The sequence below is a fragment of the Falco peregrinus genome, chromosome 19 (genome assembly GCF_023634155.1).
Source record: "Falco peregrinus isolate bFalPer1 chromosome 19, bFalPer1.pri, whole genome shotgun sequence".
NCBI classification, from domain to species: domain Eukaryota; kingdom Metazoa; phylum Chordata; class Aves; order Falconiformes; family Falconidae; genus Falco; species Falco peregrinus.
In genome coordinates, this window is record NC_073740.1 from 3,080,168 (window position 1) to 3,103,740 (window position 23,573).

Genomic DNA, 23,573 nt, shown 5'->3' on the forward strand with positions numbered 1-23,573 from the left:
GTCAAGCCAGAGCACAGCAAGGCAAGCTCAAGGAGAGCCAAATGGTTAATGAGACTAAAGAAGAAATTACTGTAACTGTGTATGAACTACCATAACTAGCTGTAAGAGGGCCCCAACTAATCAGGCCCCCTGCCCACGGAACACCGGGGTGGGACCGAACAGAACCGCAAACGCTTGTTTGTGTGAATCGTTGATTTAAAGAATTAAGTCAAAATTTCTAAGTGACCAAGTATCCTTTATTGGCAGCGCGCTGGATGCACGGGGGATCCTTCCGCCTAACGTGCATGTCTAAAGTAACTAACTACCTTGTATTTATACAATAAAACAATGAATATTCAATTGATTAATATACATATTCATTATCTAACCCCGCCTACTCTCACTTCACATGTTAATTAGCTTATCAGTCTTTTGCGCCTGCGCAAATTCCTCCAGGAATTGTGGGCAGGGGTCTCCGGGACGTGGGCGGTGGTCTCTGGGAGGAAGGCTGTAGGTCTTCCTCGTGGTGTTCTTTTCACCTTTGCCTGGTATGTGATGGTCTTGCAAGCCTGCAGTGTTCTTATCGGTCTGAGCTAATTTATGTCCTGATCGACCGTCTGTTTCTTCTGCTTGTTTCTTTTAGTCACTCCCTCTAGATAACTTCTAAACAGGCCCCTTGTCAGAGAAAGTCAGAGAAACAGACTCCCTCTTTCATCAGTTATTTCATTAATTATTTCTTTCAGACTATGGTTACATGACCCAATTACTATACCTACGTTCTTTGAGTAAATATAAGTTCTTAGCCTTGGTACAGGGCTGTACAGAGGATTTCATAGCAGCTTTTGTTGTGCAACTGCTAGTTTCATTAGAATATATTTCTTATATTCATTATATTTTAACTACAAGGTTTATTCTATCCTAAAGTGAATTCATACAATACCATCGCTCCGCACCGGGTGAAGGGGGTGCCCGCTCCGTACGCGGCCGCTCCCCCCGGCCACACGCAGCTCCGCTGGCGCTGGGTGCGGGCACAGGGGCGGGAGCGGGGCAGCCCCACGCTCCCCCGGCCCGCGGGCCCCGCCGGCACCGCGCAGGCGCCACGAGCAGCGCGGCCCGAGCCGCGCCACCGCGCCTGCGCCCGCCCCGCCCGCCGGAGCCCGCCCGTGACGCCCTCGGCGGCAGCCCCGCACGGCGGGCGCTCCCCGGCCCGCCCCGCCCGCGGCACCGGCGTGGGCTGCTTCCCCGCGGCGAGGCACAAGGGCGGGCCGCCCGCTGGGAGAGCGGCGGCAGGCACCGCGCCCCGCCCCGGTCCTCCCGGCCAGTGCGGTGCCGGTCCCCGCCCGCCCCGCCTGAGGGATCGGCGGCCGCGGGCCGCGCCGTCCCCGTGGCAACGGCCGGAAGGGGCGTTCGGAGGCGGGCTCGAGGCCGGAAATGACGCCGCGGCTGGCGCGGAGGCGGTGGAGCCGGGCCGGAGCCATGTCAGCGGGTGGCGGAGGGCAGCGCGACGCTGGGGCCGCGGGCGGGTGAGGCTGGGCCGCGGGCGCCCCCGGGGAAGGGCCTTGGGGCGGCGGCTGTGGGGCGTGGCGGGGCCTGGAGCCCCCGCGGGGCGGTGGGCTGCGGCCGGCGCTGAGGCCTCTCTCTCTTCTAGGCGCCGCAGTAAGTGGGACCAGCCCGGCCCGGCCCCCGCCTTCCTTCTCCCTGGTACGGCGCCGCTGCCCGGGCGCCCCTTTCCCGGCGGCGGCGATGGCGGCTCGGCTGTGACGGGCTCCGAGAGCTCCGCAGCCCCCTCTGGAGCGCTGGATGCGGCCGCCGCCGTGGCCGCGAAGATCAACGCGATGTTAATGGCCAAAGGGAAACTGAAGCCGGCGCCCAACACGGCGGACAAGGTGGGGGCAGGAGGGGCGGCTGGAGCCGTGCCGCGCCGCGCCGGTGGGTCTGCCGGGCCCCGAGGGGATGGTGAGGGTGCGTGTCACGCCAGTTTTCGGGAGACCCGCGACCTCTTTTTGTCGGAATAGCTCCCGAGGAGACAGGAAATGGGGGAGGTTTGCTTTATAAAGTAGGATATAACAAAAAACAATCGGAAAACCTTTTTTTAAAATTTCTTTTCAGAGTAGCAGAAAACAGTGGTGTAGCACTGACGTCGGTCCTGCTGCTCTTCTGTAAAGCTTAACCAAAGCAATCGGTGGGAAGATGCTAAAGTTTTTTTCTGAAGTGTTTTCTAAGTCATACAGCCAGTTTAAAACCTGCTGTCTAAACCAGCCAGTTTAAAATACGAGACCAAGTTATTTTCATGCTTAAACAAGTTACCAGCAGGAGCCAGATTTCTAAGTTCTAAACAACTTGGGCAGCTCTGGTCAGCCCTGGCCTGAGCCTTGGTCAGCCCTGAGGTGGTCATGCAGTTGGACTGTGATTGTCCTTGGTCCCTTCCAGTGGAAGCTTTCTGTTCTAAAGCAACTATAACTTAAAGCCTGTTTTCCAGTTTCTGTAACAGGAACAGTCTTGCGTTTCTGTATGTTATTAGCCTGTGCTAGAGCCAAGTTTAGAAAGCTGTTTTAGGTTTCCTTCCAAACTTGTTCAAATATAAAGTTAACAAGAAGAGTGTGTTTTCATGGCACAGTGTGTTTTCTTCTTCACATGCATAGCATTGATTGGACTGCTCATTATGTTCAAAGGGTTTGCCTTTTGAGGCAGCATCAGAATGAGTATTCATTTGGATTTATTCACAGATAATATGAGAAAGAGTGGCAAATGTGCCCAGCCACATGTTTACCATCATTGGTTGTCTGCAGTTTCCGTATCCAAAATGATTGTTACAGCCTTTTCAGTTCATGATGTTTAAGTAGCAAGTTTTTCTTTGATTATTGCTATCAGCTCTGCTAGGTGGTTTTACATTGTTTGCTGCATCATGGTGTCTGTTCCTCAGTACTTGACATCTGTCTGAGGATGTGAAGTTTTTAGTGTTGAAGAGCCCATGGCTTGGTTTCAGGAAGCCTCCTTAGTCACACCAGATGGACGTGAAGTCTGTTCACTGACTGGCAGTTTGAGACACCTAAAAATTTGAAGATACTATGATATCTCATTCTTCCATCTTATGGTTTTTTTTCATAAGCTCTGGCATCCTGTGACAAATTGTATTGCTGTGGGAACTTCTTAACCAATTAATTAATTTGCAAATGGGATTGTTTTTCTATTGCACATGTTGCTTTTGTTAGGAAATGTTCAGTGATAACATTTCCAGAGTAATTAACTCTGATGGCATTTCAGATTGTGAGCAAAGAGAAATTAAAGAACCTGCAGGTTATTGAATGTAATCTCCCCCCCCCTCCCCCCCTTTAACCCTTTAACGTGTGGAGGTAATGGAGAAATAGAATGCATGTACAGTGCATTAGACCTATGTCCCTCTATAGCTGCCTTCTGGCTCTCATGCAAGTGCCATGCTTCATGTGACATGAGTGGATGGATGGATACCTTTTGTATGTTACTGGAAGGTTCTCTTTTTATAGAGTCTTATGTTTATTTCCCCAAAAGCATTTTGAAATTTTTAGAAGAATGTATTAATCTAGTTCTCTGTATGTGGAAAAAGCTATAAGGTTTTCGTTGTAAGTCCAGCTCTTTCGCCATATCTTCTGAATCTGTTTGTGACTTTTTCTTTCTTAGCACTTAGATACTGACTCAAAATATTTTGCCCTTGCTTTAAAAATGAAGGGGGGGGGAGGGAGGGGAGTAGTGTAATTGTAGTGTGGATGAGTTTAGATCTTGAACAGGATTTCTGAATTCCATGTCTGTGTAAGGGGAGTAGAGAGAAGTATGAATCAAATGTTTTATTAGTCTCTCAGATTTCTGTCAGAGATGGCAATTCAAGTGTAGGATGCCTTGGTTTCCATTTGAGCAACTTCACTGGTTCCCTTTAGAGAACAGAAACAGTAATTATATTAAAATGTGCTGAAGGTAAAACTAGTGTTTTTATTTGGGCTCAGGGTTGTGAAGAGGTAGATTATTAAACAGTAGATACAATGTTCTTTCTGCTAATATTTGTAAAGCTTTTGGGTTCAACAGCTTTAAGGGGAGAGTGGAAAGGATATTCCCCTCTAGAGTACTGGGGTCAGTTTGTTTGTTACATCACTTGTCGCTGCTTTCCAACCACTGGTCTTTTGCAATGGTTGTCTTTGAAGCTGCAGGCGCTGGGAAAAGGTCCGGCTACAAGTAAAAGCAAAGATGACCTTGTGGTAGCAGAGGTAGAAATCAATGATGTCCCCCTTACGTGCAGAAACCTGCTAACGAGAGGACAGACTCAGGATGAGGTATGTTCAGGATCTATGTCCGATTGACAACACATTTGTACCTGTTTGTAAGGTGAAAAGAGCTTGCAATAAACTATATTTGGTGATTGTTTCCCCTCTTTACAAAGCTCGTGGTGTTCTCTAGGACACTTTGTTTAGCAGTTCATTGGATTGTTCGATAAAATGTCATGTGATGAGGTGAGGTAGTATCCTTTAGCAGGCACCATTCGTTCTCATTCCACTTTGTTAATGGCTTCTGGTCTTTTCATGCAAAAAATGTAGCTTAAACAACTTGGGGGGGGGGGTTCTGTGTGCTTTGTTTATTACTGGTGAACTTGTCACTGGGTTTTTTAAATTGTTTATAGATAAGTCGACTGAGTGGAGCAGCTGTCTCTACTCGAGGGAGATTCATGACTGCAGAAGAGAAAGCAAAAGTGGGACCTGGGTTTGTATTTCTTTTTTTTGGGGGGTTTCTACTTTCTTTTTTTCCTCATTGGGTGGGTAAGTCGTGGGGCTTTTTTGTTTTTCTTGAGCTGTGTCACCTTTGGGCACCCGAGCAAACTGACTATTGAGTGTTTCAAATGTGTTTACCGTTATGATAGTACTGCCTGCATAGCTGCTTTCCTACCTGCTTAATATTGTAAGGGTGAAATAAAAACCAAACAAACAACAGAAGTTGACAGATCAGACTGCTGAATTTCTTCCAACTGAATGCTACACAGGAACTCTTGTGTGTTTTGTTGAGAGCGGGCAACTTTCCAATGAGAAAGAGAGCTAATGTTTCATAGACTTGGTGCTTCTAGTTAGTTAACCTTTCATGTGAATAAGCAAATTAAAGGTTTCAGTGATGTAACTTTAATAAATCATCATGTAAATAACTTCTGAATCTTTTTAGTTTTCAGTGCAAAGCTTTGCTTAATGAGCACTATGATATTCAAGGAATATATGTACACTTCCTTATTTGAAGAGTATTTCAAATCTGTATGGAAGACTTTGTGTGTCTAGATGACTGTAATATAATTAGATTGAATCCATTATTGTATGTTCTCTGTAGGTTTAATGAAATGTTTGACATTTCCTTTCCAGAGATCGTCCTTTGTACCTTCACGTCCAGGGTCAGACACGGGAGTTGGTTGACAGTAAGTGTACAAAGCATTCTTCTTTTTCCTCTCCTTATTTGTGATGAAGGGGTTTGACTAGAGGGCTTTGTTATGACTGGTATGGATTTGTGCTATAAACATCTCGGTGTTGATAAGAGACCCCATTTAAATGCTGATCTTAAGGTCTCTGCTCCAAACTACCAAAGGTGCTGTGTACTGCACTGGTCAAGAAACTGAAACTTTAGATAGAGTACGAGGAAAGTAGGGGGGGTGAGCAGGGTTCCTAGGCAGCTGCAGCTCTTGTGTATGAGTTTATTTACTGATCGCATGCTGAGATCCCATTACAATAGGTGTGTGACAGGGAGACCTTCCCTTTAATGTACAAGTATGGATGTTTCTCGTGAAATACCTACATTTCCATTAGAAGCACAAAGAGCTACTGTCTTGCTTATGCCTGCTGGCGAAAAAAAACCCTATAAACTGGGTGTTCAGTTGTTCTGTGTATCAGTTCCATGAGCTTACCCCAGTTGTCTCTCAAAACTGGAAGCTGCCCACTTGTATCTACCTTGATTTCCACAGCCTGTAAACCATTTTTTGCATGTTAGTTTGCTCCTTCATGCAGATGTAAATTCTATACAGGGTTAATGCAAATGCTGGAAAGTTTACTAAAATGTGTGGGCTGACACTGCCCATCTGCATATATTAGCATAAGGTTTATCAGGGTGAGAGTGGAGAAAGAACCCTGATGCTTGCTGCCATCCTTTGTGATCCAGTCCCAAAATGCTAATGTTGCGTTGTGCTGTCAGGTGCAATCTTTTTGCCTGTAGATCTGCTGTCACAGAACATGGGAAAGTAGCCTAGTCATTTCATGATTTGGTTAATCTGGGTAGTTGACAAGGGCTGAAGCATAAATGAATTTTATGTTCTGTCGACTAGGAGCTGTTAACCGAATTAAAGAGATAATTACTAATGGAGTAGTGAAAGCAGCCACAGGTTCTAGCCCAACGTTCAATGGAGCTACAGTTACTGTCTATCACCAGCCAGCCCCTATTACTCAGTTGTCTCCAGCAGTTGGCCAAAAACCTCCGTTCCAGTCAGGGGTGAGTAATTCACTTACGTGAATTTCATCAAATATTACCGATTACAAGATTTACCTATTATGAAGTCTGCATGTAGTATGCCATTTATTTAAAAAACCAAACAAACCACAAAACAAAAAAACACTCCAAAAAATAAAAAAAACCCCAAACCCTTGCATGTTGGGAAAACTGGAGGACTAATGAGACCGAGTCTGAAGAGTGAGACTCGGATGACAGTAGCCTCCTAAAAGAAAAGGGATGGAGAGAGCAGTCCTACTTACAGCAGAGCAAAGGGCTGACTGTGCCATCTGACAACTTAACTGTTCTGATGTGTCATAGAAGTAAGATTTCTGGCTTCCAGTGAAATGATCCTAATTCTTGGAGTGAAATAATAAGCTTTTACTGTTACGTTTACAGATGCATTATGTTCAGGACAAGTTATTTGTTGGTCTGGAACATGCTGTACCTACATTTAATGTGAAGGAGAAGGTGGAGGGGCCTGGTTGCTCTTACTTGCAGCACATTCAGATTGAAACGGGTGCCAAAGTCTTTCTTCGTGGGAAAGGCTCAGGTTGCATAGAACCGGCATCGGGCAGAGAAGCTTTTGAACCCATGTACATCTACATCAGGTATGAATTGGGTTTTTTGAAATAATAGCCCAGTGACCAGTCATGAATGTAGCTTAATGTTTAATCAATGTGGGGAATTCGTAATTGCAAATATCTTTCCTGATTTTTATTGTAGTAGAGATCTCTAAAGTGATAAAGATATCAGCCATATGGTGATGTGATACGAAGTGCTATTTGGTTATAAGGTATTGCTTTTATTGGGAACACAGTAAAGTTGTGTTCTTGGGCTTGGCTTGTGATGTTGAGCTTTAAGGGAAGAATACAAAATGCATTGACCGATCAAGTCGGTGTTCTGTGCTTTTTCCTTGTATTTAGACTAACCTGAATTTTCATGTAGAAAATAAATACTCACCACTTTTGTTCACAATTGTGCTAAATAGCTGTAGAGCTGCTAGAGTCCTGTTAAGGTGACTGATCGCTCATTAAAGGGATAAGATCTGACAGCAGGTTGCTGATGAAATTTGGCAGAAACATTTGTTTATGAGGTATTTTTTTGTATATGTTTTCAGTCACCCAAAGCCAGAAGGTTTGGCAGCTGCTAAAAAGCTGTGTGAGAATCTATTGCAAACTGTGAGTAGCTCTTACAAATACGAGGTTTCAGAGTCTCTCATAGCTTTAGCGTGTGCCTGGCTAATGATTTTTTTTTTTATGCTTTCGGCAAAACTATCCATGTGTTCTGACTTGCTAATAGGTCTTCCCTTTTAAGTACTACTGTCTTTTTTGTACAGTGAATAAACATCTCTCAGGGTGGAGCTTTAGTAGTGGAATTTCAGGGAAAAAAATTGCAAATGCTTCCTGAGCAGACCTGGGGTGGGGGGGCAGGGAATTGTCTGACTGTATGCAAACATAAAGGAATCCTGCTTTTTTTTCTGGTTGCTGTAGCTTCCCTTCCTTTAGCTTTAAATGTTGTCCAGAGCCATGCTGTCTGCTTTATCTTTCCTAAAGTGATTGTTGTACCAAAAAAACTTCAGAAAATGTCTCAGGTGTACACATAGAAAATTAGTTTCTCAGCTTTTCTGATATCATGCAAATTGAGTAAAATCCTGTGGGACAGTCTTTATGTTATTGTTGGTAATTGAGTATGGGCTACAAAGCCTCTTTTGAAAAATATATGTAAGCTTTTAGATTCTTTGGCTTTGAGTATTTTGTCTCTACTGAAGTAATTAGTTTGCCGCTGTTTCCTGTGATTATCCTGTATCTTAATGATTCTGTCACAGAGACCAGCAGGATTAGTGGGATGTTCAGTGGGGTTTTGGTCGGTGGGTTTTTGTTTTCAGTTTTTGTGTTTGGATTATTGCTGGGTTTGTGCACAGTATGTTCCGTAATCAAAGTCTCCTTAGTTTTATGAGGAAACACTGTAAGATGTCTTTTGCCTGCAAAAGATTAATACAATAAATAGATGTTTACTGTCTAATCTTTGACGATTCTTTGTAGGTTCATGCTGAATACTCCCGATTTGTGAATCAGATAACCACTGCAGTACCCTTAGCAGGTAAACCTCAGCAATAATGAAGTCTTTGGCATTGCATTCTGCAGAGCTGTACTTAAAATTAGTTTTGTGGAATTTATTTACCTGTGGAAGCCTTTTAATTTAAGTCCTTCAGTTGAAAAAGAGTCCAGTTTCTTTTACATTTGGTAATTAAAATAGATATTTTTGTGACTAACTGTATTGAAGATGACCCTTTTTTCCCCCCTTTCTGTCACCAGGCTTCACACAGCCTGCCGCTATAAACAGCGTACCTTCACAGCCATCGTATTACCCTTCCAATGGGTACCAGTCTGGTTATCCTGTTGTTCCCCCTCCTCAACAACCAGTTCAGCCACCATATGGTGTACCAGGCATAGTACCACCCGCAGTACCATTGGCACCTGGAGTTATAACAACACTACCTACAGGAGTTCCACCTGTGCCAACACAGTATCCGATATCTCAAGTACAGCCTCCAGCCAGCACTGGCCAGGTACTGCCACAGATTATTTGTCCTATAGTTGTCAACTTATTAAGCTGTTTCTTTGCTAGCAATAAAATACTTAAAGTAGTTCCAGAGGAGGACGACTTCTTTAAGGCATGGGGTTTGGGTTTTTTTGTGGTTATTGCTTTGCTGATGTTTCTGTCTAAGCAACTGAATTGTTGGGAAGGCTGCTTCGTACTGCGTTTTTCATATTATAGCCACCTGTTAACATAAAGATTAAACAAGTATTTTTACTTATAGAATGCTTCCACCTCAAACTAATCACTGTCTGTAACTCAGATGCATTGAACCTACATAGCTGCATCACAGCCTGTGACGACTCTTCACAAAAGGATATTTGTAGGGAGTGGTCACTTGTTGAAGTGTATTTCCTTTTAGCTTCTCTTAGGTCCTGCAAAGAGAAACTAGTTGTGTGTTCTACTCCTATGTATGAAACTCTACACTGAATTAATATTTTATATGCATATTATAAATTTTTTTTTGGTGTTTTTTTTTTTTTAACTGCATGCCAGAGTCCACTGAGCGGTCCTTTTCTTCCTGCTGCCCCAGTAAAAACAACCATGCCAACTGGTGCACAGCCACAAGTCCAACCCCATCCCCAAGGTCAAAAGAGACGCTTCACTGAGGAACTACCGGATGAGAGAGAGTCAGGACTGCTGGGATATCAGGTGGAATAAAATCAGCAATTTTACTTCATTCACCAAAATGGAACTTGGCTGGACAGATACTGTTGTTAGCACAGTTTATTTGGCAGCAGTCATGCAAGACCTTTGACAGACGGCAGCAGTTGTTACAAAACATCGGGGCCACGCTTTGGTTTCTTTGAGTGGATGCACTGTTCTTAAACTGTGACTTGGCTCACTGGCAGCTTACTTTCCTTACCCTCAGTCTTTCGTGGAGACTAGCGGTGCGTTCAGGTCAAAGAGATGGCAATAGCGTGTTACTAGTTAGTGTAAAGGGAGATTATTTTGGGTTTTGATTGTTGGTTTTTTTGTAGGATGTTAGGGTGGGCTTCTTTGAGGGGTGGGAGGGAAATATGGCAATAACTTCCAGATTTTCCCATTTACCTTCCTTGCAGGTTGCACTTGAGAGGATTTCAAGAAACCTAGTTTTAAGAGATTGACTTTTTTTTTTTTAGATAGCAAATAATAGACAGTTGACTTTGAAGAACTCAAAATTATTTTTATTAGACTTGTGTGTGAGAAAAGGGAGTTTCTGCAGATGCTTCTCTGATGACATACCCCAACTCACAGGCAGACACCCTTAATAAAAGCTTTGCCTAGAGACAAGGGGGAACTGCCTGTATGCTAGACCTAATATTAGTATCTCGAGCAGAGTTTATGTGGCATGAGGTCCATATACTATTCAGAATGAGCTGATTGAAGAAGTAATAAGTTGATCTGTGAACTAAGCAGCTATCTTTACTGTCCTGAACTACTGAAAAGGTGGAGTAGGTGGTGAGGTGCCTTCCATATTGGTGCTCAGGCATGTTTCTTACTACATTACCCTCAGTATTTTTAGGAGAAAGCATTTTAACGATGCCGATTAGTGGTTTCTTCTGCTAGTTGGCAGTATGCTCTGAAAAGTTGGGTTTCCTATCATTATCATTAAGGAGCTATAGCTTATGTTGTAGTTGTAGATTTGCTAATGCCGTGTGTTTTTCTGCTCATAGCATGGACCCATTCATATGACTAATTTAGGTACAGGCTTCTCCAGTCAGAGTGAAATCGATGGAGCCGGATCGAAGCCAGCAAGTTCCTCAGGAAAGGAGAGAGAGAGGGACAGGTGAGGGACAAAAGAATTATGTTCAGGTCTTTTGTGGTTCTGATAGAAAGCTGATTTCAGAGGGAATCGGTACTTCTGTGACTTGTGGGTTGGGAGAGGTGTTTGGTTTTGGAGGGGGGGAACGGGGTGGTGGGTGTCTTTTTAAGGTGAAGGGGTGCAAGGGTAACCTTTTTGTGCTACCTAATGAAAATAGCTTAATTTCCACTCCTCCCTAAGTCTGTGTGCTCTTAATTTGAGTCTGGTATTTTGTCCACCTTCTTGGGATAACAAAATATCCTTGTGAAATAGGTTATTACTTACACTTTAAATGATTCCAATCTTAAAACAAATCTGAAGAAGTTGTAAACATGAAATTTTGCGGCCTGAAGTTTCAGAGAAAGATTTACTTGATAGTTCCTTTTTGTTTTCTGGTCATTATGAAATACATCAAAGGCATTGGTAAAGTTTTTTATGTTCTTCATCTTGTGTGTAGTTCTAAATTCAGCATAGCTATTTGAAGTCATCAGGCATCACTGCTGCTCTTTATGCACTCCAGTACATTAAGCCACAAAACTGCTGGGCTTGCACTTTATTACGTAGCACTATAGCATGGTTTAGGTCGCAAGGGACCTTTAAAGATCATCTAGTCCACCCTGTCTGCCATGGGGAGGGACACCTTCCACTAGAGGATGTTGCTCAAAGACTTGTCCAACTTGACCTTCAATACTTACAGGGATGGGGCATCCACAACTTGTTTGGGAAGCCAGTGGAAAATAATTTCTTCCTTATATCTAAACTAAATCTGCCCTCTTTTAATTTAAAACCGTTACCCCTTGTCCTGTCACTACAGGCCTTGGTAACAAGTCTCTCCACCTTTCTTATAAGCCCCCTTTAGGTACTGAAAGGCTGTAATAAGATGTCCCCAGAGCCTTCTCTTCTTTGGGCCAAGCAACCCCAACTCTCTCAGCCTCTTCTCATTGGAGAGGTGTTCAGCTTTCTGATTGTTTTTGTGACCCTCCTCTGGACCTGCTCTTAACAGGTCCATGTCTTGTGCTGAGAACCCCCGAGCTGGATGCAATGCCTCAGGTGGGGTCTTGAGAGCAGAGAGAGAAGCTTGCCTGCCTCAGCCTGCTGGCCATGCTGCTTTTTGTGCAGCCCAGAACATGGTTGGCTTTCTGGGCTGCATGCACGTGTTGCTGGCTCGTGTCCAGTTTTGTATCTACCAGTCCTTCGCCGCCGGGCTGCTCTCAGTCCCTTCATCCCCCAGCTGGTGTTGATGCCGGGGGTTGCTGTGACCCAGGTGTAGGACCTTGCACTTGGCGCTGTTGAATTTAGTGAGGTTTGCGTGGGCCCACTCCCGAGGCCTGTCGGGGTCCCTCTGGGTGGCATCCCTTCCCTCTGAGGTGTGGACTGCACCATTCAGCTTGGTGTCGTCCGCAGCCTAGCTGGGGGCACACGCGATCCTGCTGTCGATGTCATTGATGAAGATATTAAATAGTATTGGTCCCAGTATGGGCCTTTGAGGGATACCACTTGTTACTGGTTTCCACTTGGACATTGAGCTGTTGAGTGTAACTCTTTGGATGCAGCTATCCAGCCAATTCCTTACCCATCTAGTAGTCCATCCATCAAATCAGTCTCTCCTATTTAGAGATGAGGAGTTGGGGGGACGTGTTGAAGGCCCTACAGAAGTCCAGGTAGGTGATAGTAGTGCTCTTCCCTTGTCCACTGATGCAGTCACTCCATCATAGAAGGCCACTAGATTTCCAGCAATTAAACTCCGCAGGCCAAGGACTGAGTTGTGGATTTGTGTGCTGTTACCTTTGAGTCTTTGCTGCTTTCAAAAAAGAAAAGTAAGGTCTTGCGTTGTTTTAAATAGGCAGTTGATGCCTCCGCCAGCTTTTCCTGTCACTGGGATGAAATCGGAATCTGAAGAAAGAAATGGTGCGGGGTCTTTACCAGGCAACCATGGTGAGTGCAATGAATAAAATACACGTGTAAGCCAAGTTTCCTTTCCCAAATGAGTTTGCAATGGTCTTAACAATTGTTTAAATTGGTGATTTTTTTTTTTTTTGGCTGTTCCCTATACCACATGTTGAAGTGAAAAGCAGATCATATTGCACTTCCCTAAAATCACCTCCGTTTGCTCTGATTGTGCACACATGCTTCTCTTAAAACTTTAATAAATACCTGTATGAATGAGAGTGTAATTAAGGACTAAAGATGGATGGTTTTGACCCGTCAGTCAGCTGAGGCACAGAATCTCATAGGATTGTTTTGTAACACGGATATCATGTGGCTTTACATTGTGAACAGCTATCTCTAGAGGCACTAAGGAGTGTCGGTGGGAGTTGTGGTTCAGGTGTGTATTTACAGACATGAGTTGTATCTGCAGACAACAGAAGTGCTGTCAGATTTCATCCTTCCATAGGGCTGTCATACATCAAGTGTTTGCGATTTGGTAAAACGTGTAATCATTTTAACTCTCCTGGTAGTTCAGTGCCTTTCAGGTCTGCAGGTACATCACGTTAGCCTGTTTAACCTTAGTTTCTCTGCAGTATTGGTCCCAGAGGTTGCTCTTCTGTTAGCTTTCTTTTGAACAAAATTTCTACTTTTCTTTACATATTTATCTCTTTAACGGTGAAATTGTCATCGCTTAGACCCATTTGCTAACTTTACTTTTTTTGTGTGTTTCTTTCTTCTTTCTCTGTTCTCTTACATGGTTCTGATGGATCACATGTGCTGTTGCTGGTGCTGTTTCGTGTGGCCTTCGACCTTGGATGACCATTGGCCTTGTGACCTCAAAATGGTGTCCAACTAACAATTTACAATTAACGTCTTTTTTTATTAACTCATTTTGGGGCATTTTATCTCTTTATTTTTATTTTTCCTTCTTGGGGGCCGGGGGGATTGTTTTGTTTTCCCCTCCTAGATCATCAAGCTAAGAAGATGAAAACTGCAGAAAAGGGCTTTGGATTAGTGGCATATGCTGGAGACTCATCAGATGAAGAAGAGGAGCATGGCGGCCATAAAAACGCAAGTACTTTTTCACAGGGATGGAGTTTGGGGTACCAGTACCCTTCCTCACAACAGCGAGCTAAACAACAGATGCCATTTTGGATGGCACCGTAAAAGCTGCAGAAGAGTTTTCATTCATCTTCCCCCATCTTCACCCCCCCGCCCCCTGTCTAGCAATAATGCATGTATATTACAGAATGAATTTTGAAAATATGCATTGTTTTTACATTTGCAGAAGCTAAAGGTTCAGTATTCCCCCTTGAAAGGGCTCCGTTATTTTTTAAATCCTTATTTCTGCAGTGAATTTGGCAATTAAAAAAATATTTGAAATAGTATTCTGACAGGGCTAGTCCCTTATACAGTGGGGGAAGTACTGTAAAGAGGAACAAGGGAAGCCTGTCGGTCTGCATTTCCCATTTTTCCAGGATAACTTACAAATGGAAAGTGTCAGCCATGCTGACTTCATTCTATACCTGGTGTTCGTATTTTGAGTGTTCCTGCTGTCAGCCCGTGTTTGCAGTCCCGTTGAGCTAGCGGTGGCCCCGGCTTCAATGTTTGGACTTTCAACAAAGGAAAGGAATATACAGTAGCTCTGAAAAACTTGAAGATTGCATTTTCTAAAACCTCTTAATTTGTTTTTACCTTAAGCATCCTGTAACTCAGCACTTTTTTTTTTTTTTTTTTTTCCTTTAAGATGTGGTTTTACTAATCCCACGACTTCTCGTTCTAGCCAGATGTCAGGGCGGGGGGATGCTCAGGTTTTTGGATGGGTTCATCTTGCCGCTAATCCCCAGGTGGACTTGGCACTGTAGCACTGGTACTTAATCTTCTCCAGTCACCCCTGGATTCATTCCCATTCAGCAATTTGGCCGGAACTCCTCCACCTGAGGTTCGCCCTCTTCTCATAACTCATTCACTTACTTGATTCTACCCCTTCTGTTTCACGGTGGTTTAACAACGAAAAAGCAACCGGGTCCGTGCGGCGCCAGCGCCAGAGTGCAAGTGTGGCTCTTGCCTCGAAGCGCAGAAGTGGAACCTGGGAATAAGTCGTTGTATTGTTTACGGACACAAACTGCAACACGGGCTTTCTTGGTGGGGTGGCTGTTGCAGAAAGAACTCTTTTTGTAGGGAGAAGTGGTGCATGGGACTGCTGTGAGGTGCTGGTCAGCTTTTGAGACGGGAGAAATAAGTTTTTAAAACTGGGGAGGTGTGTGTTGCTGCACACTGAAAGACCTCGCTGGCTCACTTGTACAAATATTGTCTTTCCTATGTGTTGTAAATAATTAGAACCATACTTTCATTATAAATAAATGTATAAATATTCTGCTGCTTGCTGGTTCTTTGTGGGTGAGGTTGGACCGCGGCGCAGTCAGAGGGTGGGTTTTGGGGAGCAGATGCGGGAGCGGCCTCGGGCCGGGCGCGGGCGCCGCGGGGCTTTTTTGGCCCCTCCGGGCCGCCGTCCGAGCCCCGCCCTGCCGCCGCGGCCTGGGCGTGGCGCGCGGGGCCGGGCCGCTCGCGGGCGGTGGAGGAGCCGCCGCCATTTTGGTGTCGCTGCCTCGTCCCGCAGCGCGGCCGGTGGGATGCGGCGCGGAGCAGCCTGACGGTGAGGCGGGGGGCGGCGGGGCAGGGCCCGCGGCGCAGGTACCGGTGCTCACGCTCTCGTCTCCTCCCCAGCGGCGGCGGCTCCTGCGGCGCTGAGGAGATGGATTCCGGCGCCCGCCCGGGCGGCGGCGCCCCGGGACAGTCCCGCGAGTACAAGCTGGTGATGCTGGGCGCGGGTGGCGTCGGCAAGAGCGGTGCGTACGGCGGGGGCGGCCCCGGCGGGCCGTGTACCCCCCCGGCTCTGGGGCGACCCATGCGTCCTGCTGGGGCGGCCCGGGGGGGACGCTGGGGCATCCCGGGGGAGAGCGCTGGGGCGGCCCGGGGAGGACTCTGGGGCATCCCGGGAGGGTAGCGCTGGGGCGGTGCGGGGCCCGGCTCTGGGGCAGGCGGGGGGGCGCTGGGCCCGCGCTGCCCCCCGCGTTCCGCCCGCACCCGGCCCATGGGGCTGAGGTTGTTCCACCCGCCGGGGCTCCCGTGGCGGCCCCGGGCCCCGCTCCGGGCGCGGCGCCTCTTGCCGGGTTCGGGTGTGTGCGGGGGGGCGCCGGGCCGGCCGCGCTGACCCGGGCTGCTGCGATTGTGCCTCTCGTTTGTGTCTCCAGCCATGACCATGCAGTTCATCAGCCACCGGTTTCCAGAGGATCACGATCCCACAATTGGTGAGGAAAATCCCTCCTTTCTCCTCCCTGCTGCTCGCGCCCTCTCTGAGCAGGTGAAGCTGCTGGGGGGCCGCTCCTTTAAAGTCCTCAGTGAAAAGAAAGCTTTACGTGTGGCTGTAGGTTGAGGACCTAGGTCCCTAAAATCACTAATTTCAAAGGTATTAAGAGTCTTGAGGCTGCTGTGAGGGCTGGGATATGTGAGTTTTAGATCCTTAACTTTGCTGTCACAGCCATTCAGGGTATGCGCGCTCTGTATTTGTTTGTGCATTGGCAGACAAGGATGAAAACCTGCTTCTAAGTGATTATTACTTGTCTATTAAAAAAACCCCTAGTCTCCTTGCTGTAGCTCAGCCCTGCTTAATCAGCTCTCTGCTTAATTAATACATCTGACAGGCCAAAGTGTGCTCTGTTTTAGAAATTGGGAGGAATGGAAATGCTTAACAAGTTACTGTATTTCTGAATAAGTTTTGCAGCGACTCTAAGGGAAGCCTTAGCCTACAGTTATGCTGTCAAAGGAAAAGCGGGAAAAGCAGCCAGCTTCATGTTGAAAACGTGCTGTTGTAGTGTGGGAGTGCTGACTGAGAGGGACACGATAGTCACTGTCTTACAGCTAAGAAGATGACAATTGGTGTGGCCAGTTCTCCTGAATCACGGGTATTTTCTGGCTTTGAGAAAAACTTAATGCTCTTACTCTGTCCTTTCTACCAAGGTGTCCAAAATTAATTTATAGGATGTGGCCACATATCTGCCAGAAATAGCGTGTACAATAGCATGATTTTAGCAAACAGTTGGGAGGATACTAAATCACACCAGGACAATTAAAAATTGATTTTTAATTTGTTATTTGTTAAGCAAAGATGAGACTCATGTGGTATAGTAATATTGCCAGATTAGGTTCTTGTAGCGTAACATTTTCTTTGTGAATTGATGACTAATGAGTATTGCAATTGTATTCCAATCTCATTCTTTCTGACGTGCCGTGGATCACAGAGGATGCTTATAAAATCCGAATACGCATCGATGATGAACCTGCCAATCTAGATATCTTGGACACAGCAGGGCAGGTATGTGAGTAATAATCAAATTGGGAGGATGTAAAGAAGTCTGTAATGGTCAGGTGTAGGGACAGAACTCCTGTAAAAGTATGCCTGTCTTTTCTTTCAAAATTTTTTTGAGCTCTCTTACTTCTTCTAAGCATTATATTGCTTTTAACATTTGTAACATACTGTCTCTAGGTAGGCAGCTCAGGTGGTACTTGGGTTTCACGTAGTGCTTTCTCTTTTGCACCTTGCTGTTCATGATCAGCAGGCAATTGGCTGATCAGTGACGTGTTAGTATGATTTCTATAGCAAGAGAAACTTGGTGTCGATCCCATACATACATGTAACAGGACAAGAAGATAGATGACCAGCTTGTTTACAAGAGTTCCTGTGCAGCTGGTTTTGGAATGCATGTTGTGTTTCCCATTCAGAGCAAATTAGGCTGTCATTGTATTTGTGCAATTGAAATGTAATTGTCTGTTTCTAGGCAGAGTTTACGGCCATGAGAGACCAATACATGAGGGCTGGCGAGGGATTTATCATCTGTTATTCAATCACAGACCGGCGCAGTTTCCATGAAGTGCGTGAGTTCAAACAGCTAATATATCGTGTTCGACGCACTGATGACACTCCCGTGGTCCTGGTGGGAAATAAATCTGATCTGACACAGCTACGGCAGGTAAATGGCCGAACAGAGGCTCATAACTACGAGCTACTTCTGTTGTAAAATGCAGTAATACGAGAGGTTATGCTCTTGTAATTGTTTTGCTTCTTCACTATATAGCAAGATGAACAGTAGAGAAGTACTTGTTTAATCCTGAATGTGTCGAATAACCAAACGCGTTTAGCAGCCGCCAAAGTAAAGTCTTCAAGTTGATGCTTTGGGTCTCAGCTGCTCTTGGTTTTTGGTTTTTTGTTTTTTTTTTCATTCATGAAAGGGGATACTGTTAATAGAGACTTAGCATTCTGTAAACCACTTGCAGATAGTAGTACAAATTGCAGATGCAAGTGCTCTAGAAATGGAGAACTTGGATAAAAATGGACAGAAAGGAAAATTAAGAAAACAGTAACTGCTGTCTGTGGGAAGACAATTTGAAGCAGAGCTTCACTTGAAGGGAATGTACTTTGGAAAACAAGTTCCAGAGGTGCTCTCTGTATACCTGGAATTAGATGAATTTTCAGTGTGCGTTGTAGCAGGAAAATTAGGGTGACTGGTAAAACACCCGTGCTAAAAGATGTATAGAATGAGGAGCAAGTGTTGCTTTTCTGTGGCCTCAGCAAGGCTGGTTTTAGGGTTTGTGGGGTTTTTTTGGAAGGGTTTTGCTTGGTTCTGGGTAGTAGTTTGACAAACATCATAATTTTGACCAGGTGAAGGAAATACTCTTAGTTTACCAAACTGACAAATGCTTGGCTTAGGGCTGAGGACAGCTTGTGTTAGGCAACTTCTAGATTGGACTCCAAGAAAAAAATACTCATTTGAAGGACATTGCTGTTTCGTTAGTGTCCAGAAGAGTCTCTTGCAGATGATTGCATTGCTAGAGTAGCAGTGAGTGAAAGTGAAAGAAAAACAGGTTTGTGGAGAAAAATTTAGAGGTCAGTGGAAACGGGCTGTTCTGGAATTGGGAGGGTGCGTGCACAGTTAAAGAGAAGCAGAGCAAGAAACGGTAAAGAAATAAAACTTCCTGGGTTTGGCTTTCTTGACAAGCGTGAACATTTTCTTTCCCCAGGTCTCCAAAGAAGAAGGCTCTGCTTTAGCACGAGAATTCAACTGCCCTTTTTTTGAAACTTCAGCTGCATACCGTTACTATATTGATGATGTATTTCATGCTCTTGTGCGAGAAATCCGCAGGAAAGAAAAAGAAGCAGTAATGGCAATGGAAAAAAAATCAAAACCGAAAAGCAGCATGTGGAAAAGACTGAAGTCACCATTTAGAAGGAAGAAGGATTCGGTCACTTGAACAAAGAGAATTCCTCTGCAAAACAAAACCAAACCTGTGAACAGCCATTTGTAACCAAAGCAGTTTAGTGACAACATTTTGACAGCGTGTTTTAAACCTGATGGGACTTTTGTGAGGGAACGCATTACTTTTACCAATTATTTTTGTTTAGAATTATATTCCCTTAATTTTGGGTATTTAATTTCAGACACAGTAACAGTTATACTTTTGTTCTGTCCATTTTTTTACTGGATCCAGCAAATGTTGCTTGTATGACATTGGTTACAAATGCTGATAGGTTTATGTCCCTGCACTTTGAATGTTTGTCTTTGGTCACTGCGTGCTGGAAGCTGAATTGTGTTAAAATATTGCTGAAGTTCTACCCAACCTAACTTAATTAATTTTTTTCCTAGTTGTTTGCACCAGAAAATTTTGCTGCTCTCCGGAACAGTAACCCACATCACGAAAGGTGGCTATTGAGGTTGTGCTGAAAAGTAGTTTACAAAGTGTGTGTCATGACTAGCGGCCACGGCTGTGTATAGGTGTGAGCAGAACTGTGCTAGAGTTCTTGTGTTCTCATTGAATAGATTTTTTTTTCCATCAGAAGTAATGTGGAACACTTGTACAAGTTTATCTAAACTATCATAATCAGCGGTGTTGTAGGTGGGATTCTAAACAAGTCAGAAAAAGCAAATTATGGTTCCTATGGCAGCTATAACTTGGCAACAGCACATGAATATGTAGCATTTTCCTACTGTATATAGCATTTACTGTGTTGCCATAGCATGTGTAATTTAATGCTGTAGGTGCTGCAGAAACCACAGCTTTGAATTTTCTGACTTGGTTGTTAAAAATCGTAGCTGTAACGGTGCGCTGGCTTATTTATTTACATTCAGTTTTATGCTCTTGTCTTAAAAAGAGCCAGTATCTTTGTTAAGTAGAAGTCTCTAACATAGTAATTTCAAATTATTCTATGATAACTACTTTGTAGAGAAAATGACTGATACTGAGGTATCTGGGCCCAGAATTAATATCCCTAGTACCGGTGAGATTCTTCCAGTGCAGTCTTAAAAGCAGAATTGCTCGTGCAGTGGAAGGAAGCAGTTAGCTGGGCACGGTGACAGTCCTGACAGACATTCGCCACATCCCTGACCTGACGCACGCAGGCGGTCCAGGTAGCGCAGGTGCCGGTTTTTTTATGCTCGACAAAGAACAGTCTGGTGAAGAAAGTGCTGCTGAGGCAGACCCGGCATACGGAGAGAGATTCTCTGCTTTCCAGCTGATTAACATACACATCACTTAGAGAATTTAAATCCAGCAGAGAGATGGATGTCTAGTGTTCCTCTGGATTTTTTTTTTAGTAATAGAACAAATGTAGGTAACTCAGACATGGTTAATGCAAATTTCTCAGAGAATGAAGTGCCTAGAATCCTTCTGTTTAAGAGTGAAAGTGCTTAGACTAAGTGTAGCATAGCATCTGTTACTCTCCGATCACCTGTGTCAGTAAACGTTAATCTTACTGATCAAAACTCAGACCTGCAATGCCAGTCTTGGTGTGCTGCATGTGCTAATGCAGTCAAAACTGAAAATTCATCTGTAAAAGGATTAGTACAAGAAGCGAGGGTGGCAAATGTATAAACTTAAGCTTTTTTTCTTGTTAAACTCCTTGTTGCTTAAGATACAACTGGAAATTCTGTGCCTGTTGGTTTTAAGAGTATTTTCTTTGTGTAAGATTTAGCAAACCCTTACAACGAGAAATTTGGAGGGGGCTTAAATTTTGTATTCTGTTTGTGGCTGAGCAGCTAAACATTTAAATTAGTTTCTGTTTCTCATTTCCTTCCAGTGCTCCAGTGTTACACTACACTGGTAATAATCACACATATTGTGATTGAGAAAGGCTGAGAATGATTCAGGTTGTTCAGAATTTAAGACCTCTTTTACGTTAACTGTGCGAGCAGTTGTGTGCGTCTTGTCAGTAGTTACTGGTTGAGGACCAAAAGCCCTCCTCCTCATTCTCTGTTGGGATTAAATGCTGTCTATAACTCAGATAAAAATCCTAGGAAAACAATCTAGCAGAAAGTTTGAGGAGAAGAAGGAGGCAACAGATAAGAAGTTGCTCTAAAAGCAGTTGCTGATTCTGTCACGTTAACAATTATGCCAGACCAGCCTTCGGAAATGCTGAATGGGGGCCTGGGGGTGATCACAAGTTCTCCCTGTGTTTTTCCTTGATACAGTAAGTTAACATGGGATATTAGCCAGCCTCCTACATTCAGAGTTTTCAGATAATGTGTAAAGGTAACCTGTCAGCCGACTGAAAGCTGTATTGGGACTATTTTAACTTCTAAATAACTGATGTCTGTGCCTTATGTGATCCCTTCAATGCAATTTAAGTGTTTACTAATGCCTTTGTGAGCCTGTTGCTTATAGAATTATTACATCAGAACAGCAGCACTTTTTTTACACAGTGTTATTCAAAAAGAGTTTTATTTTTGTCATGTATAAATTTGTACACAGAATTGTTTTATTTGACACAATATATAATTTTTAATACAAACATTTGCATTTGATGTTGTAATCTGTGGTATCTAGTGTGATGGGCAGGGGGCTGTTCAGCCTGAGGGTGCTGAAGAAGGAAAACTTGTGATGTGCTTGTAAATTATGTTGGAAAATCCTTACCTTGGTTGGAAAAAAAAAAGGGGGGGGGGGAGTTAGTATGTTATGTTTAAGTGGTACAAAACCTAAAACTTTGTGGTGCTGAATAGTTTAAATATGATCTGGATGTTTTGCAGCTGTATTGTGTTACCGCCGCATGCTCTGCGTCAGGTGCGTTGACATCCCAGGTTTTAGCTGTGACCAGGGCAGTAGCAGCTGCGTGAGGCCAGTGTCTGCATCTTCGAGTGCTGGGGCACCGGCTGAAGCATTCCCTCTGTGCCTGCCACTGCCTCGGTTTCTCTGTGCGTTGGTGGTTTGCATTTTATTATCCTGTACTATCTATAGATACTGTATTTGTACTTTGTAGAAGGCAGCTGTGTTTAGAGTCCTTTGGGCCGTTGGTATAGTTGCTGTTTTTTCTTCCCTTCAGGTTTTTATGCTGAAGCCAAAGTTGCCAGGTGTCCCTCGTGCTCTGACTAACGACAGGCTGCTGCCATCGCTGGCGCTGGGTTAGACAGGATCTCGCCTTGTAGCATCCTGTGAGTGACGGTCCTGCGGCCGAGGATGGAACGTTTTCGCTTCTGCGCGCAGCATCAGCATCTCCTAGCACGTTTACCAGGTGCTGGCTAGCAGCATCCCCAGCTACCATCTCTCATAACTTCTTAGTCTTGCAAGAATTGTCTCATGGCTTGCAGCAGTAACTCTGTTGTGTGATTTTTCCAGTCTGGAGCAACGCTTCGTGTTGTAGTGGTTGTGGCAGTACGGTCCCTGATCGGGTTTACGGCTGTAACTCTTTTCCTGTCTAAACAGATGAGTCGGCAGGTAAATCTCGCCCTGGTTGATGGCCTGGTACGTGTTACCTGCTTTTGCTTTCATGAGGAAGCCTCTTGGGACTGTAATTTTGGGCTAAATGCAAGATTCCTAGAAGGGTAACTCTTACATGTTACAGCCATGAATCATGTACGTGGCATGTGGTTTGGTTATCCTTCCTTTATACCTCACGTACCAGAAGTAACACCTCTGGCCATCACCACCTGGCTGACGAGTAGAGGTGAGTTTAAGGCGCACTTCAGAAGCTGCTCTTTATCCAAGAAGCTTTAAAAAATTAGAAATCAGTGAAAACTTGGTAGGCTAGGCCTGCATGATGTTTTTAGCAACATCAAATGACTTCAGGGTATTTTATGAGTAGTAGTAAGTAATACAATAGCGATAGCTTTGGTAGCGTTACTTTCTTCCTGCGTGCTGTTTTTTTGCCCTGTTTCCAGCCAGTCATTTAATGGTGCAGCTCCTTTCTAAGCCTGCTAGGAAGTACTCCGGGTTTGCCTGGCTTTGACTACCTCAAAAGCCGTGCTCTATCACAGCTCGCTCTGTTTTGCAGACCAAGAATATACTGAACACCACGGGCTTAGCGCGTGTTCTCTCGGGGCTTCCCAGTAACCCGTCTGCTGCAGACGCTGTTGCCTTGCTCATGCTGCTTTCGGGTTTCATCATTTTTCAGGGTTGACATTCCTTCTTCCTCCAGGACAGCTTTGCTTGAGAGTCGCAGGTGAGATCCAAACAACGCAAATACGGTTCACCAGCTGCTTCACCCCCCACCTACCCCATCCTGTGATACACGCCCAGTAAAGAGCAGAAACACTTTTTTCTAACGCTGTGCTGTCACGGATCGCGCTGTTGTGCGTGTTATTGGCTACAGATTGGGCCAGTTGATCCCAAGCCAGCGTGTTGGCTTGTGTTCAGTGATGGTTCTTCACTAGTTTTGCTCCATATCTGTTGTGTTCTCCGTAACTACAGGAACCATAATTTAGACCAAAAGAAAAGGCTGTTCTTGCATCCTTTTTGGCTATGTGACTTTAAAGCGTAG

General features: G+C 44.7%; 2 protein-coding genes and 1 non-coding gene across 6 annotated transcripts; all 3 read left to right on the forward strand.

Moving 5' to 3' along the window:
• Window positions 1-1,224: 1,224 nt before the first annotated feature.
• KHDC4 (KH domain containing 4, pre-mRNA splicing factor) lies at window positions 1,225-15,146 on the forward strand. Of its 4 annotated transcripts, none has more exons than XR_008745022.1 (14): window positions 1,225-1,502; window positions 1,628-1,865; window positions 4,152-4,280; window positions 4,625-4,704; window positions 5,346-5,398; window positions 6,296-6,459; window positions 6,856-7,067; window positions 7,577-7,637; window positions 8,502-8,559; window positions 8,775-9,028; window positions 9,553-9,708; window positions 10,741-10,825; window positions 12,684-12,775; window positions 13,737-13,781. XR_008745022.1 is itself a non-coding variant. In XM_055792366.1 (14 exons), exons 1-14 carry the CDS (start codon window positions 1,411-1,413, stop codon window positions 13,934-13,936), a joined length of 1,902 nt encoding a protein of 633 aa, XP_055648341.1. In that variant the 5' UTR covers window positions 1,225-1,410; the 3' UTR covers window positions 13,937-15,146. The 4 variants fall into 4 exon arrangements, 3 of the variants coding, with proteins under 3 accessions (XP_055648341.1, XP_055648342.1, XP_055648343.1); XM_055792366.1 differs by having other exon boundaries at window positions 10,713-10,825; window positions 13,737-15,146; XM_055792367.1 differs by having other exon boundaries at window positions 4,158-4,280; window positions 10,713-10,825; window positions 13,737-15,146.
• On the forward strand, window positions 6,627-6,755 carry LOC114011980 (small Cajal body-specific RNA 4). The gene has a single exon (XR_003554152.1). It is a non-coding gene; the product is annotated as a small Cajal body-specific RNA 4 (non-coding RNA).
• A 143-nt stretch (window positions 15,147-15,289) lies between the features above and the next one.
• Window positions 15,290-21,624, forward strand: RIT1 (Ras like without CAAX 1). Its single transcript, XM_055792378.1, has 6 exons — window positions 15,290-15,425; window positions 15,497-15,618; window positions 16,024-16,080; window positions 17,071-17,144; window positions 17,608-17,799; window positions 18,848-21,624. The coding sequence occupies exons 2-6, from the start codon at window positions 15,525-15,527 to the stop codon at window positions 19,076-19,078; spliced, it is 648 nt and encodes a 215-aa protein (XP_055648353.1). The 5' UTR covers window positions 15,290-15,425; window positions 15,497-15,524; the 3' UTR covers window positions 19,079-21,624.
• Window positions 21,625-23,573: the final 1,949 nt, after the last annotated feature.